Source organism: Protopterus annectens, chromosome 10.part0 (assembly GCF_019279795.1).
Source record: "Protopterus annectens isolate FY-2018-M chromosome 10.part0, PAN1.0, whole genome shotgun sequence".
NCBI classification, from domain to species: domain Eukaryota; kingdom Metazoa; phylum Chordata; order Ceratodontiformes; family Protopteridae; genus Protopterus; species Protopterus annectens.
In genome coordinates, this window is record NC_056744.1 from 540092605 (window position 1) to 540111172 (window position 18568).

Sequence of the window (18568 nt, forward strand, 5' to 3'; positions counted from 1 at the left end):
TTGGTAAAAAACAGGTGGCATTCAACAACTACACTGATGGTCAGGCACTAAAAGATGGTCAGATTGCTAACGACTTTTTTATGTTGATTCATGATGGTACTACCTTCATTCAAATGACACATCACCACAGCTTTGCATAAAGGTATTTAGTAATCAAGAAGATAGCCTGCTGCTCAGCAGAGGTTATTATACCCCTGCCTACCCCTTTAATCCGCCTGCTTATATAGTAATGCACTATTATGAAGTCTTCCAATGAAAGTTCAAAGATTGTCAACCCAGAAGGTTTAAAACCTAGGTGACCTGAGTTACTCAGAACTTCAGCAACTGTTTGACTTCTCAGCAGCCTACAACGTCATCAGGAGTGATCTGTGGTTTGTATTATGAACTATGAAGGGCCCTTTCTTTCATAAAAATCTTTATTTGAAACAAAGAGCCTGGAGGAAGTACCCAAACAAACAATTTTGTCTCACAAATTACTAGTCACAATAGCATTAGGTACAATCATTCACAGATTCTTTTGTCTCTCCAATAAATTTTTCATAACTTAGCACAATGTAAGTCTCTCTATACATGTAAGAAACAGCTTGATGACTGCATGGGTCCTTGTAAATGAAAACTGTTTCATTGTTCAAGAATCTGCTTCTTCACAAGTAATGACTAGGGCAAATCATGTACTCCTTGATGTTTTCTAATAAAGGGTCAGCGTAAGCCTTACCTTGGCTCTTTGGTTTTGAAACCAGACTTGCACAACTCGAACACTCAGTCCAGTCTCAGCTGCCAAGGTCTCTCGAACCTGTTAATAACAAAAAGCACAAAAGTCACACCCATTGCAGGTATTTTAGTACCAACATTTCAAAATGTCTTCTGCTTTCGCTGTGCATACAATATTCATTGCATTTGAATGTTACATTCACAAAGTATTCTCAAAGAGAATAAGTGATATATGAATGCAAAACAAGCAATAAGAATACAAAATGTAAATAGGAATAAGCATAACTCAATAAAGCAAAATTCTACGAAGTGCAGTATACTTTAAAATTATGAATATATAAATACTAAAGTACAGAAATATCAAACACCTAAACATCAATCCCACAAGACTGAAAAACAAAAGAACAAAAACAAAACACATTTTTTGCAGGGTGGTGAACTCCCATGCACCCCCACACCCCCTGCTAAATATATATACCATCTCTGAGTTTGCAATACAGTGGGGAAAGGGCTAATTCCCAAATCCCACTGTTCACAATCTTAAGTCTGCATGGACTTAAAGACAGTAAAAGCAATCAGTTGAGTTTTGATCACTTCTCCCAAAGTAAAAAAACACTCAGCATTGCAAACTCTCTATTATATGGATGTTTCCCGTGTGTGTGTGTGTGTGTGTGTGTGTGTGTGTGTGTGTGTGTGTGTGTGTGCACGCACTCGCCCAAGTGTGTGTGTGTGTGTGTGTGTGTGTGTGTGTGTGTGTGTGTGTGTGTGTGTGTGTGTGCACAAAATATCACAAAATTATTCTTTTTATCAGAGAGGTGCAAAGCGCTGCACCATAACTAAACTTAACATTCACAATCTAGACTTACTTCATCCCAGAAGCTATAGCAGCATATACAACACCATTGTAGATAACCTAATTTACTATAAATTATTCTGCTTAATATGCTTCTCTTAAGAAGCTTATATCATGTTCTTTTTCCTAATTATGAGTTACTCAAGCTAAAGCTACAATCATTTAACTGCATTTAAAGGATCTATATCCGGTAACGCTTCAAGTCATAACAGCTAGACCACAAAGTGATTTCCTTTACTAATAAAGCATGATAAGGTCACTTCTTTTAATATTATAAATACAAGGGCTGGGGCTGTTTTTGTTCTCATGCTGGGTTACTGCATTTTGAACTAAACATTTCTGAGATGACTATAAACTGAGTTTCACCTTGGATTCTAGCAATGCCCTATTGGCATGTGAACTGGAGTGCTGTCTATAATCCACTTCAGTTTCTGACTCTGCACTGCATGAATAAATTGTGTAAACTAAATATTTCAAACTTTGAATTGCATTTTTTTTTTAAATAAGACATAATTCATAAAAGAATAAGTACACTGCTTTATCACCTAACCTTAACATTACATCGTTACTACCCTTAATTTAGAATGGGAAACTTAGCAAATAGTTAAAGGGAGATTAATTTGCAACACAAGGATCAGTCATGGACTTAATTCCTTTTTTTCTGCTTAAGTAATTGATACTATGATACAGATAGAATGTATTGTAATTGTTACATTCCAATGTGAAGCTTTACTCATCGGGCCTGCTTTGAAAAGGGAATCTTAGTTTAGCTAGATAATCCCAGTCAAAAAGCATGCATAAATAAAATTAATTAACTGATAAGTTTCATAGATAAGTAGAGCAGCTGCACTAACATTTTTTTTCTTTTTTTTTTTGTAAAAAATGAACAAAGAAAAGCAATATCATTATTTTTAAAGGAAAAGTGATTCACTGTGGTAAACACGAGTAGACACTAAACCTGTCAACTGCAGATGTTTGTTTATATTCCAGGATTATGACAAACAGGTAATGTACTGCATGTAGGCTTCCAACCAGGACTAATAAAATTATTAAAGAACTGTATGCATGCTTCAAACCAAATCTAACAAAACTGCTGAACTGATAGAATTAAATTATCTATATTAAAACCCAGCATTTGAGTTACGGTTCACTAATTAGGGACATTTGCCGAAATCTGGGATTAACATGAAAAAAAAATAATACAGTATATAAAGATACAAGGAGAGAAGCCAGTGAAAAGAATAATTTCTTAGCTGATGTTGCATTGGTCCCACTGTGATTCGTTAATGGATAGTAGGGATTTGCAGTTTTAAGAAGACCAAAATCTATTTTTTCTCTATAGTGCCATTGCATCCAGTTTAATTATGGGTTGCAGTTTTTTCCTTTCTGTGAACAGCTAGGCCTGGGATGGATCAATAATTAAGAAGAGTTGCATATTACTCTGCATGTAGACAGACCAGTGATATTTCGGTATTTCAGAATTACATTAACAATATTCATGCTGAAACCCAAGAAAGAGTAATGGGAATTCTGTTATTTAAAAAGAGGTGTCTGCAAAACTTATCCCTTCAACAGACTCAGTCTTTACCAGCCCTTTTTTCAGAGTAGGTCAACATGTGCCCATGTCTTACTCTAATTTCTGTGTTTTACAGAAAAAGGTTAGCTTTTACCTTAGCTTCCTAAAACATAACAGTTTTGCTCTGGGCCAAAGTCAATGTAGGCACAGGTCTAGACAAAGATGGGAAATGGAATCAGAACATTTCTGTTCCTGTGTAACAAGTCTGACATGTATATAAGACAGAGAAATTTTTCTAGTAGCCTTTGGCAGTTTTAAAGAGCTCTACATTTGGATATCTACACTCCTGCAAGATGCATCCTTCACTGTACTCAGCAATGTGTGGCAATATTTTGCATTGTTTGACTGCTATAAACAGTATGTGTCTACATCTGCTAATTGAACAAATGACAATTATTCATATGTTACTGTAGGGGAAAAGACATTAATATGTGTTTTCCCTATGCCCAGACATGCTCACTACCCTGCTCACATATGATGGCATAGTAACAAGTAAAGTTGTGGGTTTTCATTTTGAAGTATAGGAATTGTTAGAAGTTCAGAGAGTTTAACCTTTTGACCCTTCTCAGGTGCCATGTGTATGCCAATGATTCTTCGGAAATATTCTATGTAGACACAAGGGGTAACTATAATACAGTGTAAGATAAAACAGCTGGCAACATCTCCAAAAGCACTGCAATAAGCATCTTCTAATTCATGCTGGTTGCTTACACTTAACGCCACACGCTGGCCAGTAGGTTATTTGGAAACAAGTATCAGGTCCACAGTAATAATGCTGAGGCTGTGTATCCTGTTCACTCTTTTACTCAGCATTGAGCATCACATTTTACTGAGTCAGCAGAAATTGTCTGCACATATTGATGTAACTGTCCTGTAAAGCTACACAGTTTTATGAGATCAGATTTGCATTACTGATTTTTCTACAATTATAATTGACTAATCTGACTGTATGACAATTTACTAATCTGGCCATGTCTCCCACTTAGTTTCTGTGCACCAATACATTTTGGTGTAAGTGATGTATTCAGTTAAGCAAAGTCGAGCAAAAGTATTTTGTACATGTTGCATCTTATCAAAGTACCTCATTCAATACTCATAAAGGCTCAGTTCAGAGCCCTTCTTATGAGTGGTAGCTTTGTGGTTTACCCTCAGCAGCGGGTCTAAGAGCTATCCTCTGCAGAGCTCCAGTGATCAGGCTGTGAATATATCCTGATGGGTTCAGTGCTGGGTGTTATTTTCTTATATCCAGACAGTAGTTCAACATTGATAACATTGTCACGAAATACAAATTATAGAAGAATCAACACTGGTAACATTGTCATGAAATACAAATTATAGAAGAATCAACACTGGTAACATTGTCACGAAATACAAATTATAGAAGAATCAACACTGACAACATTGTCACAAAATACACATTATAGAAGAATCAACACTGGTAACACTGTCACGAAATACACATTATAGAAGAATCAACACTGACAACATTGTCACGAAATACAAATTATAGAAGAATCAACACTGGTAACACTGTCACGAAATACAAATTATAGAAGAATCAACACTAGTAACACTGTCACGAAATACAAATTATAGAAGAATCAACACTGGTAACATTGTCACGAAATACAAATTATAGAAGAATCAACACTGACAACATTGTCACAAAATACAAATTACAGAAGAATCAACACTGGTAATATTGTCACGAAATACAAATTATAGAAGAATCAACACTGGTAACATTGTCACGAAATACAAATTATAGAAGAATCAACACTGACAACATTGTCACGAAATACAAATTATAGAAGAATCAACACTGGTAACATTGTCATGAAATACAAATTATAGAAGAATGGGTACTAATATGGTGCACTGATAAGTATGAGCTCAAATGGGTTGTATCCTAATGGCTGGTTTAGATTCCTGCAGTCCATATTACTATAAAATATGAGATTTATGTAATTCTGTAAGATTGTAGCTCAACTGTCAAAACATATAATCATGCCTGTTGGGTAAAAGAGCAATAAATAAGAATTATGTCTAAAATTGAAGGTATGCATTTATAAGATTTAAATAACAGCAATACCAGCAAAAACAGAGGGAATTTATTAAAAACTTCCAAGCAACAATTATATTTTATGACACAGATATAATAGTAACAAGGCCTTGAAGTGGGTCTATATTATGTCAACGAAAAAGCTGTTCCATTGAATGGCTTTTCATCAACCCTTAAAAAGCAAAGTGACATTACAGTGAATGGCCAAATCAACAATTTCTTTCCCTGGGAAAGAAATTGCTTGGCAATCCTTGTGAGTTTGCCCTTTTCCCCACTGTAGTCTGATCTCAGAGTTGGCATATTTAGTAAGGGGGGGTTGTGGGGCATTGTCCCCCACATTGGGGGTGTAGGTTGCGAAGCCCTCCACTTTGTAATGTTTAAAGTGATGTGTAGTTCATGGTATGATATGGATGTTCGCTGTAATGGGACTTCGCATTTTAGGGGTCGATGAAAAGCCATTCAATGGAATGGCTTTTCAATAAGATAATATAGACTCCTTGAAGTATGACTTTTGGATAACCTCTAAGAGGCTCAGACAAACCAACTGGAGGCAAAGGAATGGGAGGTGGGACATCATCCCGAACGTTCTCAGCAATGGTTGAGAAATGTTGATCCTAGCTGGGGACATTGTTTAAGATGGAATCAAAGTTCTAAGGAACTCTTAAATCCAGTGAACATGCCATCTTTTGAAGAGGCAGGAACAGAAGCAGGGGGTAGAAATGTGGCCATTATGATAATTGAGGTCACTGTAGTGATTAAATAATTACACTGTGAGTGAGTGCAGTGGAGTGGTGCAGCACCAGACTCCCAAACATAGATATGTGAGTTTAATAAGGCCTGTGGGCCCAAACGATTTTTGTGGGTTTGGGGGGTGGTATAGTGGTTAAGGTTTCTCAGACACAAGGTTCAGGGTTTGATTTTCAACTTTGAAAGGGAAACTGATTGGAGTTAAATGGTCTACAAGTGCAGCTAGCCTAGTACTTATCTATAAACCTATGAATGTATAAGGTTATGGGAGTAGAAGAGACCCATCTGGAAATGTAAAGGTACACATTACTGGTGTGCCATGCTTAGCAAGCCTTTTCATTGATGCATGAAAGGCTGGGAGGGTACATCTGGAGGAGAAACAGGAATAGTAGTCTACATTTTCAAAAAGGGGCAGGGGTTGTTTTCCAAATATAGTACAGTCATACTTCTCAACTTTCTTGGAATAAAAACATCAGCCAGAATGCTGGAAAGTTGACTTAATTTGATATAATTCTTCACTTGTCCAAACAGCAAGTATTCCATTGTGCATGATACTTAGCCTTGTTTTAATGTAGCCATTGTACCTTTAGTCATTACTAATACCTATTGCATTAAACTTACACAATAACCACTGCTTCTGGCTTGAACCTAATTAATTGTGAGTGTTATGAATTACTCAATTCCATAGTTGCATGCCAACCATGTAACGCAAATTTAAAAACAGAGTGCATGGTTAATTAGAGTTACTGGTTAACAGCAGGGGAAAATATCCTATTTTGATCTGCTCTGCAAAACTTGTCATTGTGTTACTCTTATACCCCAAAATGGCCTACACTAGGACTGTCATGCTATGCAATTTTTATTTTATAGTCAAGGTACTTTGCTTTCACAACATGCTCTGTCACAATATGATTGCTTTAGAAATGCAAACACAACGTGTGCTCATGTCTCATTGTTCACCTTTGGTCACAGGTCAAAGGTTTGCTGATTTCTTTGATAGTTCTCTGGCAAGCCAGTTTACCGTTTTCCTTGATTTCCTTTCTTTTTGTTTTGTTTTGAATATTTTTTTATACTGTTCCACCAACTAGCAAGCTATCACAGCAGTTTCTGTTAATTCGAAATTTAGGTTTGAAAGACAAACTAATGGAGTTGCTTTTGTTGAAATTCTGACTTAAAGTTTCAGATGAATGTTTCAGCCTATGGTATGATACTGCTTATCTGGAATTGACTGTTCCCTCTTAAGTGATGTACTTGGCAATCTGTGTTTAATTTTATGACTTGTATTATAAGTAGCACATGCCTTTTCAATGTAACAATTTACAGGCGCTCATGTGTTAGAACTGATGTTCCTTTCTATCAGTTCCACATCAAGATACATATTCATATTTACATTTATTATGCATCATGTAGTGATGTACATATGTGTGCACATATGTGTATTATGCATCATGTAGTGATGTACATATGTGTGCACATATGTGTATTATGCATCATGTAGTGATGTACATATGTGTGCACATATGTGTATCATATATATATATATATATATAAAATCAATCATCAAATGTACATGTTGATGTCCATAATGTTGACGGCAAAACATGGAGCATCAGCATAAACTGTGCATGCTCTGAGGATTACTCCAGAGCAGGCTAAGCCAAAAAGAAGTGTTTCTGTAGAGGGAAAGACCCCCTGCAGCCATGTCTGGGGTTTCACCCATTATATACTAAATCCAAGTTTGCACATTTCCTGGTAAAGGGAATATTCCCCATACACAGAGACTGTCGATCTCTTGCACATGGTACACATCAGTTTGTGTCAACCAAGTGGTGTCCAACAAAGAGACATCGACATTGTGTATGTTCTGTGATAGAGAATAATAATGCATAGCAGCATGTCGATGTTTGCAGAGTTGGCTTTTTCTTGTCTACTTTGTAACTGTTGAGGTTTGGGTGTTTCATTATGTTTTAGTACACACACACACACATACACACACACACTCACACACACACACACACACACACACACACACACACACACACACACACACACACACACACACGCACATTGTCAACTGACAGAATGTCAATGTCAAACCATAAAAATGCCAATGTTGACAAACTTGTACGCATGTACCAAGAAACACCTTGGCATGTGCAGTCTTTCACTTTTAATAAAATAACATAAAACATGACTTTTTGCAGGTGGGGGCAAGCCACCCTGCACCCCCTATACCCCTGCTAATTCTATATACTAACTGTAATTGCACAAACTGGGAGGTAAGGACAAATTTCAAAACACCAGGAGTCTTGCAGTCTTGCATACCTGTCGATCAGCTGCCTAGTCAACTATATGGCGAGGACTAGGCAACTTTCAACCTAACACTTCGAATGTGTCACTAATATCCATATATATATATATATATATATATATATATATATATATATATATATATATTCATCTATTTATTCTGCATTTCCAAGTAAGCATATCTCTAACACTGAATGGACATATCTACTAAGCTGAATATGATTTTTCCTGACTTCTAGTTAATAACTATAGAGAGAACATTTCCAAAATGCAGAAATGGTACATGGGAAATCAAATATGAAGAAGTATTAAGGACGAAGGAATTATATTTTTTAATGTAGGCCTTGTTTTAGCATACTGGGCCTTTCCCAATGATTACCTGTAGGAATAAACTAGTCTACCCATAAAGAAGGGTTAAACAAACCATGTTGAGTAGGTTAGTAATAAAATATGGCCAACTGAAGAATACAGTTAGTTTTCAAACATGGTTCTCAGACTGTTGTATCAAACTTTAGGAGCTGTAATTAAAAAAAATCTTTGAAGTTCAAAAAAGCTGAAATGAATACAAGGAACACAAATAATATAACAGAAGGACGTATAAACCACTCACATTGCTTTAACACTTTATTATCTATTGTTCATTGCATTTTATAGGGTAATTGTTCAAAACGGAATTTGCAAAGCCTTGCTTCCAAATGTTTTTTTCTGATTATGGTTTTCTTCACGGTGTAGTGTTAGATGGAGTAAATTTAACTTTATCTTTCCTTGGGGGTAAGATGTGCCACGCACACCATTACGCTAGTGAATATGTCCTTCATTTCATCCACATTCTTATAACAAACAACTATGAAGTTATGAATTTGGTACATCTTACAGAAAGTAACATTTGTCTCAGATTTGTTTAAATTAAGAGTGAAGGGACACAGAAAAAAAATAAGCAATTTTTATTTCAACAGTCAGTAATTTTCATAGAAAATCTATTCCAACCAAAAGTGTTTATTGAACCATAACTAAAATATAAATGTTTTCTAAAGCATTGTATTGAATTTAAAAATGGAACATTCATGAACATGCTACTTGGTTAGATGCGCTCCCAAAATATTTCCCCAACAGTGAAATTCCTAATGCATTCTGAAAACAAATCTTATTCTAATACAGCATCATTCCCAATAACTGTTAACACGAAACATTGGTCCTGGAGCCAATTTGATATCCTTCCCTAATATTCAGAGCCAATTTGATATCCTTCCCTAATATTCAGAGCCAATGTACTACAGCAGGAAATGTCATGCTGCCAGTTTCCTGTCCAATGTCCGTATCACTTTCCTAAATGTTTTCCAGCTCATATCAGCCATTATCCACCTATCCCATTAATTTACCAAATGTTCATAACCCCCTACCCATTTGTGTTATCCATTTGTTACTAAACGTTCTATTCTGATATCCTCATTAAACCTACAACTTTTAAACAACTGAGTTATTCATTTCCCTTCTCCTCCCCACATCTCACACTTTGATCAGCACACCCATACCACCTATCTTTTGCAACTCCCTCCCTGCTCCCTCTTGTTCATTCATACCCTCTCCTTAAATAATGTCTTCCCTCACACCCTATCCCTTGTCCCATCCATATTAGTTCATCTTCTACCTGTCCTCTAACCCAGATACCCCACATGTCAGACAGTTTTATCACCCATTTCTCATCCTGTTATATGTACCAGCTTCCTCAGTCAGCATTTCTTATTATTCGTCTAATTATCTTTCAAAAGAATTATTTAAACAAATTTGCCTTCTACCACACATTGCATCTTGGGACATAATCATATTTCCTTCTGAGAATACTGTCCATCTTTTCTTATTTCCATAGTATAGTTTTGATTCTCTATTTCACAATAAGTTATATTATTTCAGATTTTAGTATAAAAACTAGCTCAACAGCAGCTTTAAGTTTCTTTTCACTGCTTTCTCTATGTTTGTACAGTAACTTATATATAATTCCCATGCCAATTAGCTATATTATACTTTCTTTAGAAAATTATCAAAGCACTCCAATAATAAAGGAATGATTCATATTCTGCCAGATTCAGTCATTCTTTAAGTTTATTAAAAATAATGTCCAAAAAACTTCTAGGTGAGGATGAAATGTATGTAAGTAATTAGCTGCACTAATGGATAATACAGTTAAGAGACTTTAATTCCTAAAAACTTAATTTAAAAATGAGAATTTTTTTGCAGGTGCATACCACACGAGTCTATGTTAAATGTTTGAACATCCGAAATGTCGAATATTACATGGTCGAGACCAAATGTTCGACATTTGGATGTTCAAACATGGAAAAAAATATATATATATATAACACAGAAAAAAAACACTTTAATAGTGTAGGCAGGGGGGCAAGCACCCCAGCACCCCCACACCCCCCTACTTAAATATACCAACTCCGAGACCGCACTTCAGTGCAGAAAAGGGAAATTCTTCCTATCTGCACCATACGGTGCCATTGAAAGTCTATCTTCAAGCACTCAAAATTTTGAACATTTGAAATTTTGAGTGTTTGAAGATTTGACAGGTACACTACCACCCATACCTCTCAACTGTCCAGATTTATGCCTCATATTTTTGGTCTGTTCTTCATAAAGATTGTGATTTTTCTGGCAAAGCACCAGGATGATCCGTGGATTCAAGCCACTAAACAATGACATACATTTGAGTTTAAGACTTTAAATCCTTCAGAAAAATGCATGCTAAGACAAATCCTGTTACTCTAGCAACTTTCTAAGTTTATAAGACCAATATTTAAAATCCGTCCCTATGTTTGGGTCTTTGTTCCCCCATTATGTCAGGCTTTGTTCAGATTTTTTGCACTAAGATGTTGAGGGGTACGATACCACCCCCAGCCTTCCATCCTTCTCAAACTAAATATAATCATCTTTGAGACTGCTGTATTGTGGAAAAATAAATAACTTTGTGTTTTTATTGGTCCTGGGAAAATAATGGCATTTGACACTTTGTGTCTCAGACAATTCACTTTAAAAATCTTCTATCACTGCTGACAACATTTATACCTTATTTACTTAAAGAATGCAGAAAATGAGTCACGGCAGGAAACATTTTGATTAGGAAGCTAAAGACAGGAGATGTCCTTACCTTCCTGCATGGCTTAGAAGACACTTCAAAAGAAGCCTTAAATGCCCGTCTCTGTTGTGTGGTGAGAATAGTTCTTGGACGCTTTGGCCGTTTGGGGTCCTTGCTTTCATCTCCTTTTCCTGCACCACTTCTCAATTTTTCATTGCTGTCTTCATCATCTTCATCATCACTCTTTCCTATATGGAAATATAGAAGTATTGGTAAGACAATAAGTATCATAAACATTAGAACAGGGTTTCACAATGTCACCTTATCCAGTATTGCCATTTATTTCACAATGTTGCCTTATCCAGGATTGTCATTTCCTAATGGAGGTTAAAGGGATATGATATTTTGTTTACAGAAATAAAGTTTATGTTTTTGTACACAGAGATATTTGTATTCTAGAATGGACATTTCAGGTTTTAAACTCATTCCTTCCAAAAAAGCTCTAAAAGTTTGTATTCAAACATCCAATAGTTGCATCATAAACCTTTTGACAAAATCAGATTTTATCCTTATAGTTCTAACATGCATGTGTATATCTAGAATCATAAATGTTACTAAACAGATGTAAAATGCAGACAGTTCAGCACAAAATAATCTTTACAGTGGTAGCTTTCAAGACAGTCTATGTCGTTTAAGCTAAATAGTGCAAATCACAATAAACACTGTAAATATTAAATTGTGTGACTTTTATAAACAGCTTACACTATCTCATAAACCAATCAACCTATGTGAATAATTTAAACAGAATTTTGTTTTTCCATCTGTGGGCTTTTATACGAGGATAAGCATATCTGTCTATATTTCTTGGTTGGTAAGATATTTCAAGAAATATAAAATCAGAATAAAAATAAATAGTTTATAAAGAAAATTTTTACTCTTTAGCTATACTAGAATGAAACCAAGTATCAGTGCAGCTGTGTTGCCCCTCATGTACACTTTAAGATGAAAAATTTCTAATAACTTGTAAGCAATATGATTTTGCAACTATTAGTATACATATTTTATTTATTTATGTATTTATGTATTTGACTATATATTTTGCATTTGTTACTCAGTTAGGTTGGTTGATTCAAGGATCCCTTTTAGGATGGCCCAGGTCATAAAGGAAGGCAACATGCAAACAGGTTGCATTCATTAATCATGTAAACTAGAAGAAATTATTATACAATTTTGATGATAATTCACAGATGCTATTATGTCATATTACATAGGTGTAGTACATACATTGTTGACTGCCTGTTTAAAATTTGCCTAAATATAATTTGATAGATAAGCATAGCTAGAGAAGCAAACTACTTCAGCAATAGTTCATAGGTAGTCACTGCTTGAAGTCCAGGGACCTTTGAGGAGACTAGTCCAAATTCCAAGTTGCCCTTCAGCATTGCTTGGTTAAACTGAAAGTCACACAGGCAAAAGAGGGCTGAGAGAATCAAACAATCAAACAGGAACTGCAGCGGACAGCCGTGACTCTCTGCACCAACCATCCATTATAATGTAATATAAGCCTATCATAGCTGGCCTTGGGCATAGGCTAACTAGGTGGCAGCCTAGGTTGCTGCTCTAGCAGGGGCTCTTTTCCAGTAATCTTTTGGTGTAGATAGGCCAGGATGGGGGCATCGGGTGGTGTGGGGGGGCATTGTGGACCCCATTTACCTAGTGCACCAGCTGACCTAAGGCCACTCCTGAAGCCTATTAAGATGGGCAGATAAGCATGCATACTGCTTTAAAGAAACTTCTGTAAATGAAATAGAAAAAAATGACAAATATTTGTGGCTGTTTCTGAGATAATAGTAGAACTAAATATGTTTTAGAAATAATTAAGTTCTAAACGACAGTGGTCATACCGTCTCTATGCAAATGTATTGACCACTTGGCTGAAAAGGCATAAAAACAATTCCAAAAAAAATTTAAATTGGCTAGAAGATGTGGACTTGAGGGTTCTGATCAGCCAGTATCTCCAAAGTCTTTACATGTATTTTCATTAATTAAATAAGATTTTAGAAACTTCTTGAACTGCTTAAAATTTTCAGAATTTCTAGAAGTTTCAAGAATGCATTTCTAGCCTGTTGGTGAAATTTTATAAAATGCCCATTGACAAATAAATAGTGTAAAACATGGCCTTAGCAGTTTAATACTGCCAGTAGTTCTGAGGGAGCATGCTTGATTTCTAAAATATAATTTGTTGAGTAGACAGGGACTGTATCTGTAACAGAGTGTTCTGAAAATAAGTGTGTTCAGAAGAAAAGTTGTCCATGCAGAAACAAGGATCCCCTTGCTTTTGTGTAGTGTAGTACAGCTCTGTTTTCCATTATTTGAGAGGTTTCTGAATCAAAGCATTTTGTCCTCAGCAGACTGGAGTTTGACAATATTTTGAGGTGAGCAGATGGTGTTAATTGAAAGGCTGTATTCCATTTTAGGGAGTAGAACATTAAAAGCAATAGCTTTTCCGGTTAGTATTAGAATTGTTTATGAAATTTCTAGTCAGGACTTTATTAACTTGAGTATTAAATGGTACCTATTAGTTTAATGTGATACCCAGATATTTTTTTCTGCTAAACCCATGGAAGGTGATTTCCAGGAGGATTGGTGAAGATGCTCTGAATATTTTTTAGTTTTTGGGATATACCAAATAACTTAACTGCAGGTTGTTTTGGCTATTGACTGCTATGTTTTTATTACGTAACCAATTTCAAATATCTTTAAAGTCTTGCTGAAGTTCATTTCTCAGAGAAAAGTTGTTTCTTACTAGCTCTAGTGAGGAGTATATCATCAGTTGACAAGATACAGCTGGTATGTGGCAGATGTAATGTAAGATCATTTAGGAAATGGGAGAAAACAATGGATCTGAGTACAGATCCTTGAAGTATTTATTTTTTTGTATCTGATACACGGGAATTGTTAGGGCCAAATACTGTGAAAGTACGGTTGCAGAGATAGCTCTTATATCACTGGAGAGAATTAGAAGATAATCCTGTATCAACATGTTTCTGAAGTGGCAGGAAATGATCAACAGCAGCAAATGCCTTTCTTAGATCAAGAAATATTGCTCAGGTTAGCTGACCCGGCTCCATATTAGAGTCAATCTGTAATCTTAGCGTGTAAATAGTAGTGATTATATTATATGAACAGGCAGCATAAGATGCATAAAGTTCACACTAGACTGATCATGGTGAAACAACTGGAGGCATCACCAGAGATTAATGAGTTAAAGAAAAACAAAATATGCAGAATATAGTGTTCTTGCTTTGTGTACTCTATGCACAGGTAGCCAGATTTAGAGATATCATTTACAAAGCAGTCATAGTGCAGATGATGTCATAGTGCAGATGATATCATAGATGTGTTGGTGGACTACATTACCTTTGCTCAAAGCACAGATAAACAATGATTTCATCTTTTCAGCCTTTTTAAGTGCATTTAATATGTTACCTCACTACTATTCCTACCCTCCCTCTCATCTCTTCTCTGCCACCCCATACCATCATGAATCTTCTAAGAATTCCCTCTTCAGTCCCATTCTATTAGCTCATTCATCTATCACTCTACAGCTCTCTCCAAGGAACAGTACTTTAACACATCTGTGGAGATTTTGACCCTATAACATTCTGCCTCTGCCCCTGTTACCTGTCTGTGCTTCCTGGCTAGGGTGACACATCATCCTGACAAGATCTATGCCCTGTTATCATGCCTCAGCTACCCACCATTTCTTCTGGTCTTCATTGTAAAGACCTCCTGCTTCTCTAGTCTCTGGTTATATTCTATCCCCTCATTTCATACACTGTTCTGGAATCTTTCTTTCCAGTAAGACAATGCACCTCTCCACTTAAAGCCACCAGACTTGCACAGATAACATATGGTACAACTTGAACAAAACCTATGGTACACCTTGAACAAAACCTAGCAAAGCAGTAACACTACCTCCTTGCTTCTGGAGACTGCTTTTCTGAGGATACAACAGAGAAATCTGTTTCTTCTGACACTGCCCTCTCCTCTATTTTTGATAGACCAAGCCAGGTATGATTCACACCTCTTTTATTCTTCCTGATCTCTTGCCATCAGTTTGATTCCCACTAGCTGAAACTTTACATGAGGGGTTTTATGGCCCAAATGTAGTGCAATACGTCATGCCATGCCTCAGATGTCACCTTTTCCAGTGGGATATGACCTTTTTAAATGCAGATGCCATGCTCTTACTTATACGTTGTGCAACATAAAAAGACTTCCTCATGTGGTGGTTGAAGGTAAAGCTACAGATGACGTGTGCCCAGATCCCTGACCACTAGGTCAATTCTTACATCAAATTCATCATCAAATTTTCCACTGAACCAACAATTCATTATTCGCATTCTTTCAATAGTTTGGTTGAAATTTCTAAACTACAATCTCCAACATTTTTGAAGTCCAGTGGAAACTTATCAGAGAAACCAGAAATTCTAGTGGTTATATGGTATTTACGACGACATCGGCTACAAAGGAGAACTCAGAAACTATGCCTAGTAAAAGCTTTGCATCTGCAGTGGAAACATTATTTGCTGATAAAGGATGATTAAATAAATTGTAGATGTGGGTATCAGGTATTGTAAACTATTACTAAAATATGATTTGGTGTGTTTAGCAGCTAAAAGTTATAAACCAACACATGGGTATCAGGTATTGTAAACTATTACTAAAATATGATTTGGTGTGTTTAGCAGCTAAATGTTATGAGAGAGTGACATTTGAAACTAAGATAAATTTTATTTCTGGAAATAAGGGTTTATTAGTGAGGTCAAGTAAAAGAAAACATACTAGTTTTTCAGATCTCAGAGCTTTGTGCACACAGGAAAAGGGAAAATGTTCAAGAATAGGTAACATTATGTTAAAAATGAATAGCATTATTATGCAACATACACAACTAAAACATTTATTGGGAATGGTGTGGAAAGACAAAATATGAGTTATTTCTATGAAAAATGGGATGGATTTGATTTAATTAAGTTACTTATAGTACACAGGGAGAGAAAAGTAAATAAACAACAACAACAAAAAATGAAATTCAGAGTATAAGAAGAATTGTGATACAGCATCCACTAGACAATGTTGAAGAAATGAGAAATGGAAGTTTTTTTTCACTAAATAAAGCAAGACTGGTGTGATGCATAAACAATAAATGTTTACTATTAAAGATGGAAGAGAAGAATGTCTTTAATTTGTTTTCCAAATACAAAAGTAAGAACAAGTTATAGAAAGTATAGAAAATGAGTGCAGATCTCTTGGCCTGGACATAAAACATAAGTTGAGAGTAGCAGAACTTTTTTTTCTTTAAGAAAAGTTCAAGAATATTAAGGACATTAACTTATAAGAGCTTAAAAAACAGTACTGTGCCAGGATGATCTGAGAATGACAGAAGGGCAAGTGAGGTAATTGACTGCAACAAATATTAATACACTGTAAGCATTAAACAAATGAAGTATATCTGAGTAAGATGAAACTGTATGTTTGTTACAATATAATAATGAAATAACATCTATGCCTCTTGGCAAGGGTTTTATTTGATTAAGGGCAGAGCAGAGGATGAACCAAATGCTGGAGATGAACATTATGATGAAGTAATAATTCTTACAGAAACAGGAAGGAAGATGAATTGCAAACCCATTTTACTCATGAATTCTAAGATTCTTGCTAAAATAATTACAAGGGTTACAATATGTTTAGAGAAATTAGTTAAAGAAGTCTAAGGTATTGTCCCAGGTTGATCTGATAAAGAAATACTATGTATTATGGAACTTGTATTGACAAAATAGATGTTTGGAGACACAAAAAGTTGAATGTAGACTCTTGATATTTGTAAGGCTTATGATCAAGTGAGCTAGGGTAGTGATAAAATGCTTCAGAGTTACAGTTTTCATGAACATTTCAGTCATGAATATTGGATGTCTAGAAGAATTCAAGGCCGTCTATGGTAAACTGGAACACAGAAAGAAAAAAATACAAGTAAAACAAGGCTTCCACTGATTTCATTGTTGTTTGAGTTTTATTTCATTTTAGTCATATGAGATGTATTTTAAAAACAGATCCTGAAGATAGAATGGGAAATGTTTTCACTGTAATTTTGACTTTCTTAGGTGATATAGTATTATATAGTATTATATGGAAGAGAATAGGATATTTTGGAAGTATTGGAAATGTTTGGAGAGTAGCTGATAATTTTGGTTTACATGTAAATAGGAGAAAAAGCAAATGTTTTGCAATTCTGCTTGTACACGTGGGATTCAGTAGTGCCAGGATTGTTAGAATTTCATAGGGATACTCTTTGGTACTATGAAGGTCAATGAAGAATTCTGGTATGGAAAACTACAGAAATTAACAGATATAGTTACATTTTAATAGCGAATGTAAAATGAATATTTTGTGAAATGTTATTTATTGAATTTAGGAAAATTTTATGTTGCCATGTACTTACTACTTAAACATTTGGATGCATGGATGATACATGTTTAGGGGTATAAGGAGGTGTTGGCTAAATCAGTAAAATAAGAGATTTTGTATTACCCTGAACAAGTGCACGATAATGTTAAAAAGTACTGTTAACATATGGAGATATGTCAAGACTGGGATTTAAAATTAAAAAATTGTATCAGACTTACAAAAGTAGGTAAAATTTTTGTGTTTATGAAAAAAATAGAGGATGACGAAAAGTGAAAGAATCCCATCAGTGAGGGTTTCTTGGTACAAAACAGACTGAAAATAATTTAAGAAACTGAAGGATTTTTTTTTTTTTTGTTTTGGTGGGACTTTATCTGAGTATTTTGAAATATGCAGTAGTCTCATCCATCCATCCATCCATCCATCCATCCATCCATCCATCCATCCACAACCCTTTTAACCATTTTTGCACATGGTATCCAGGTGCCAATTCCACAGTGAAGTCATCTAGAGCTTTAAATCAGCGGGTGTCTAACTCTGTCATGGCTTTGCATTACAAGAGTCACAAAAATTTACTGTTTAGCAACTGTTATATATTTCAAATATAGATGTGTGTGTGTGTGTGTGTGTGTGTGTGTGTGTGTGTGTGTGTGTGTGTGTGTGTGTGCACATATCTATATAAGTGTGTGTGTGTATGTGTGTGTGTGTGCACATATCTATATAAGTATATATGTGTGTGTGTGTGTGTGTGTGTGTGTGTGTGTGTGT

The 18568-nt window shown here is 35.5% G+C and overlaps 1 protein-coding gene across 1 annotated transcript in view; it reads right to left on the minus strand.

The window, feature by feature from the left end:
* LMX1A (LIM homeobox transcription factor 1 alpha) overlaps positions 1–18568 on the minus strand; it is a 741391-nt gene that overhangs the window by 48400 nt on the left and 674423 nt on the right. The window contains exons 4-5 of the mRNA XM_044085395.1: positions 11408–11583; positions 716–793 (exon numbers count right to left, since the gene is read on the minus strand). Of these exons, the coding sequence (XP_043941330.1) occupies positions 716–793; positions 11408–11583 (254 nt within the window). The remainder of the gene's footprint in view (positions 1–715; positions 794–11407; positions 11584–18568) is intronic.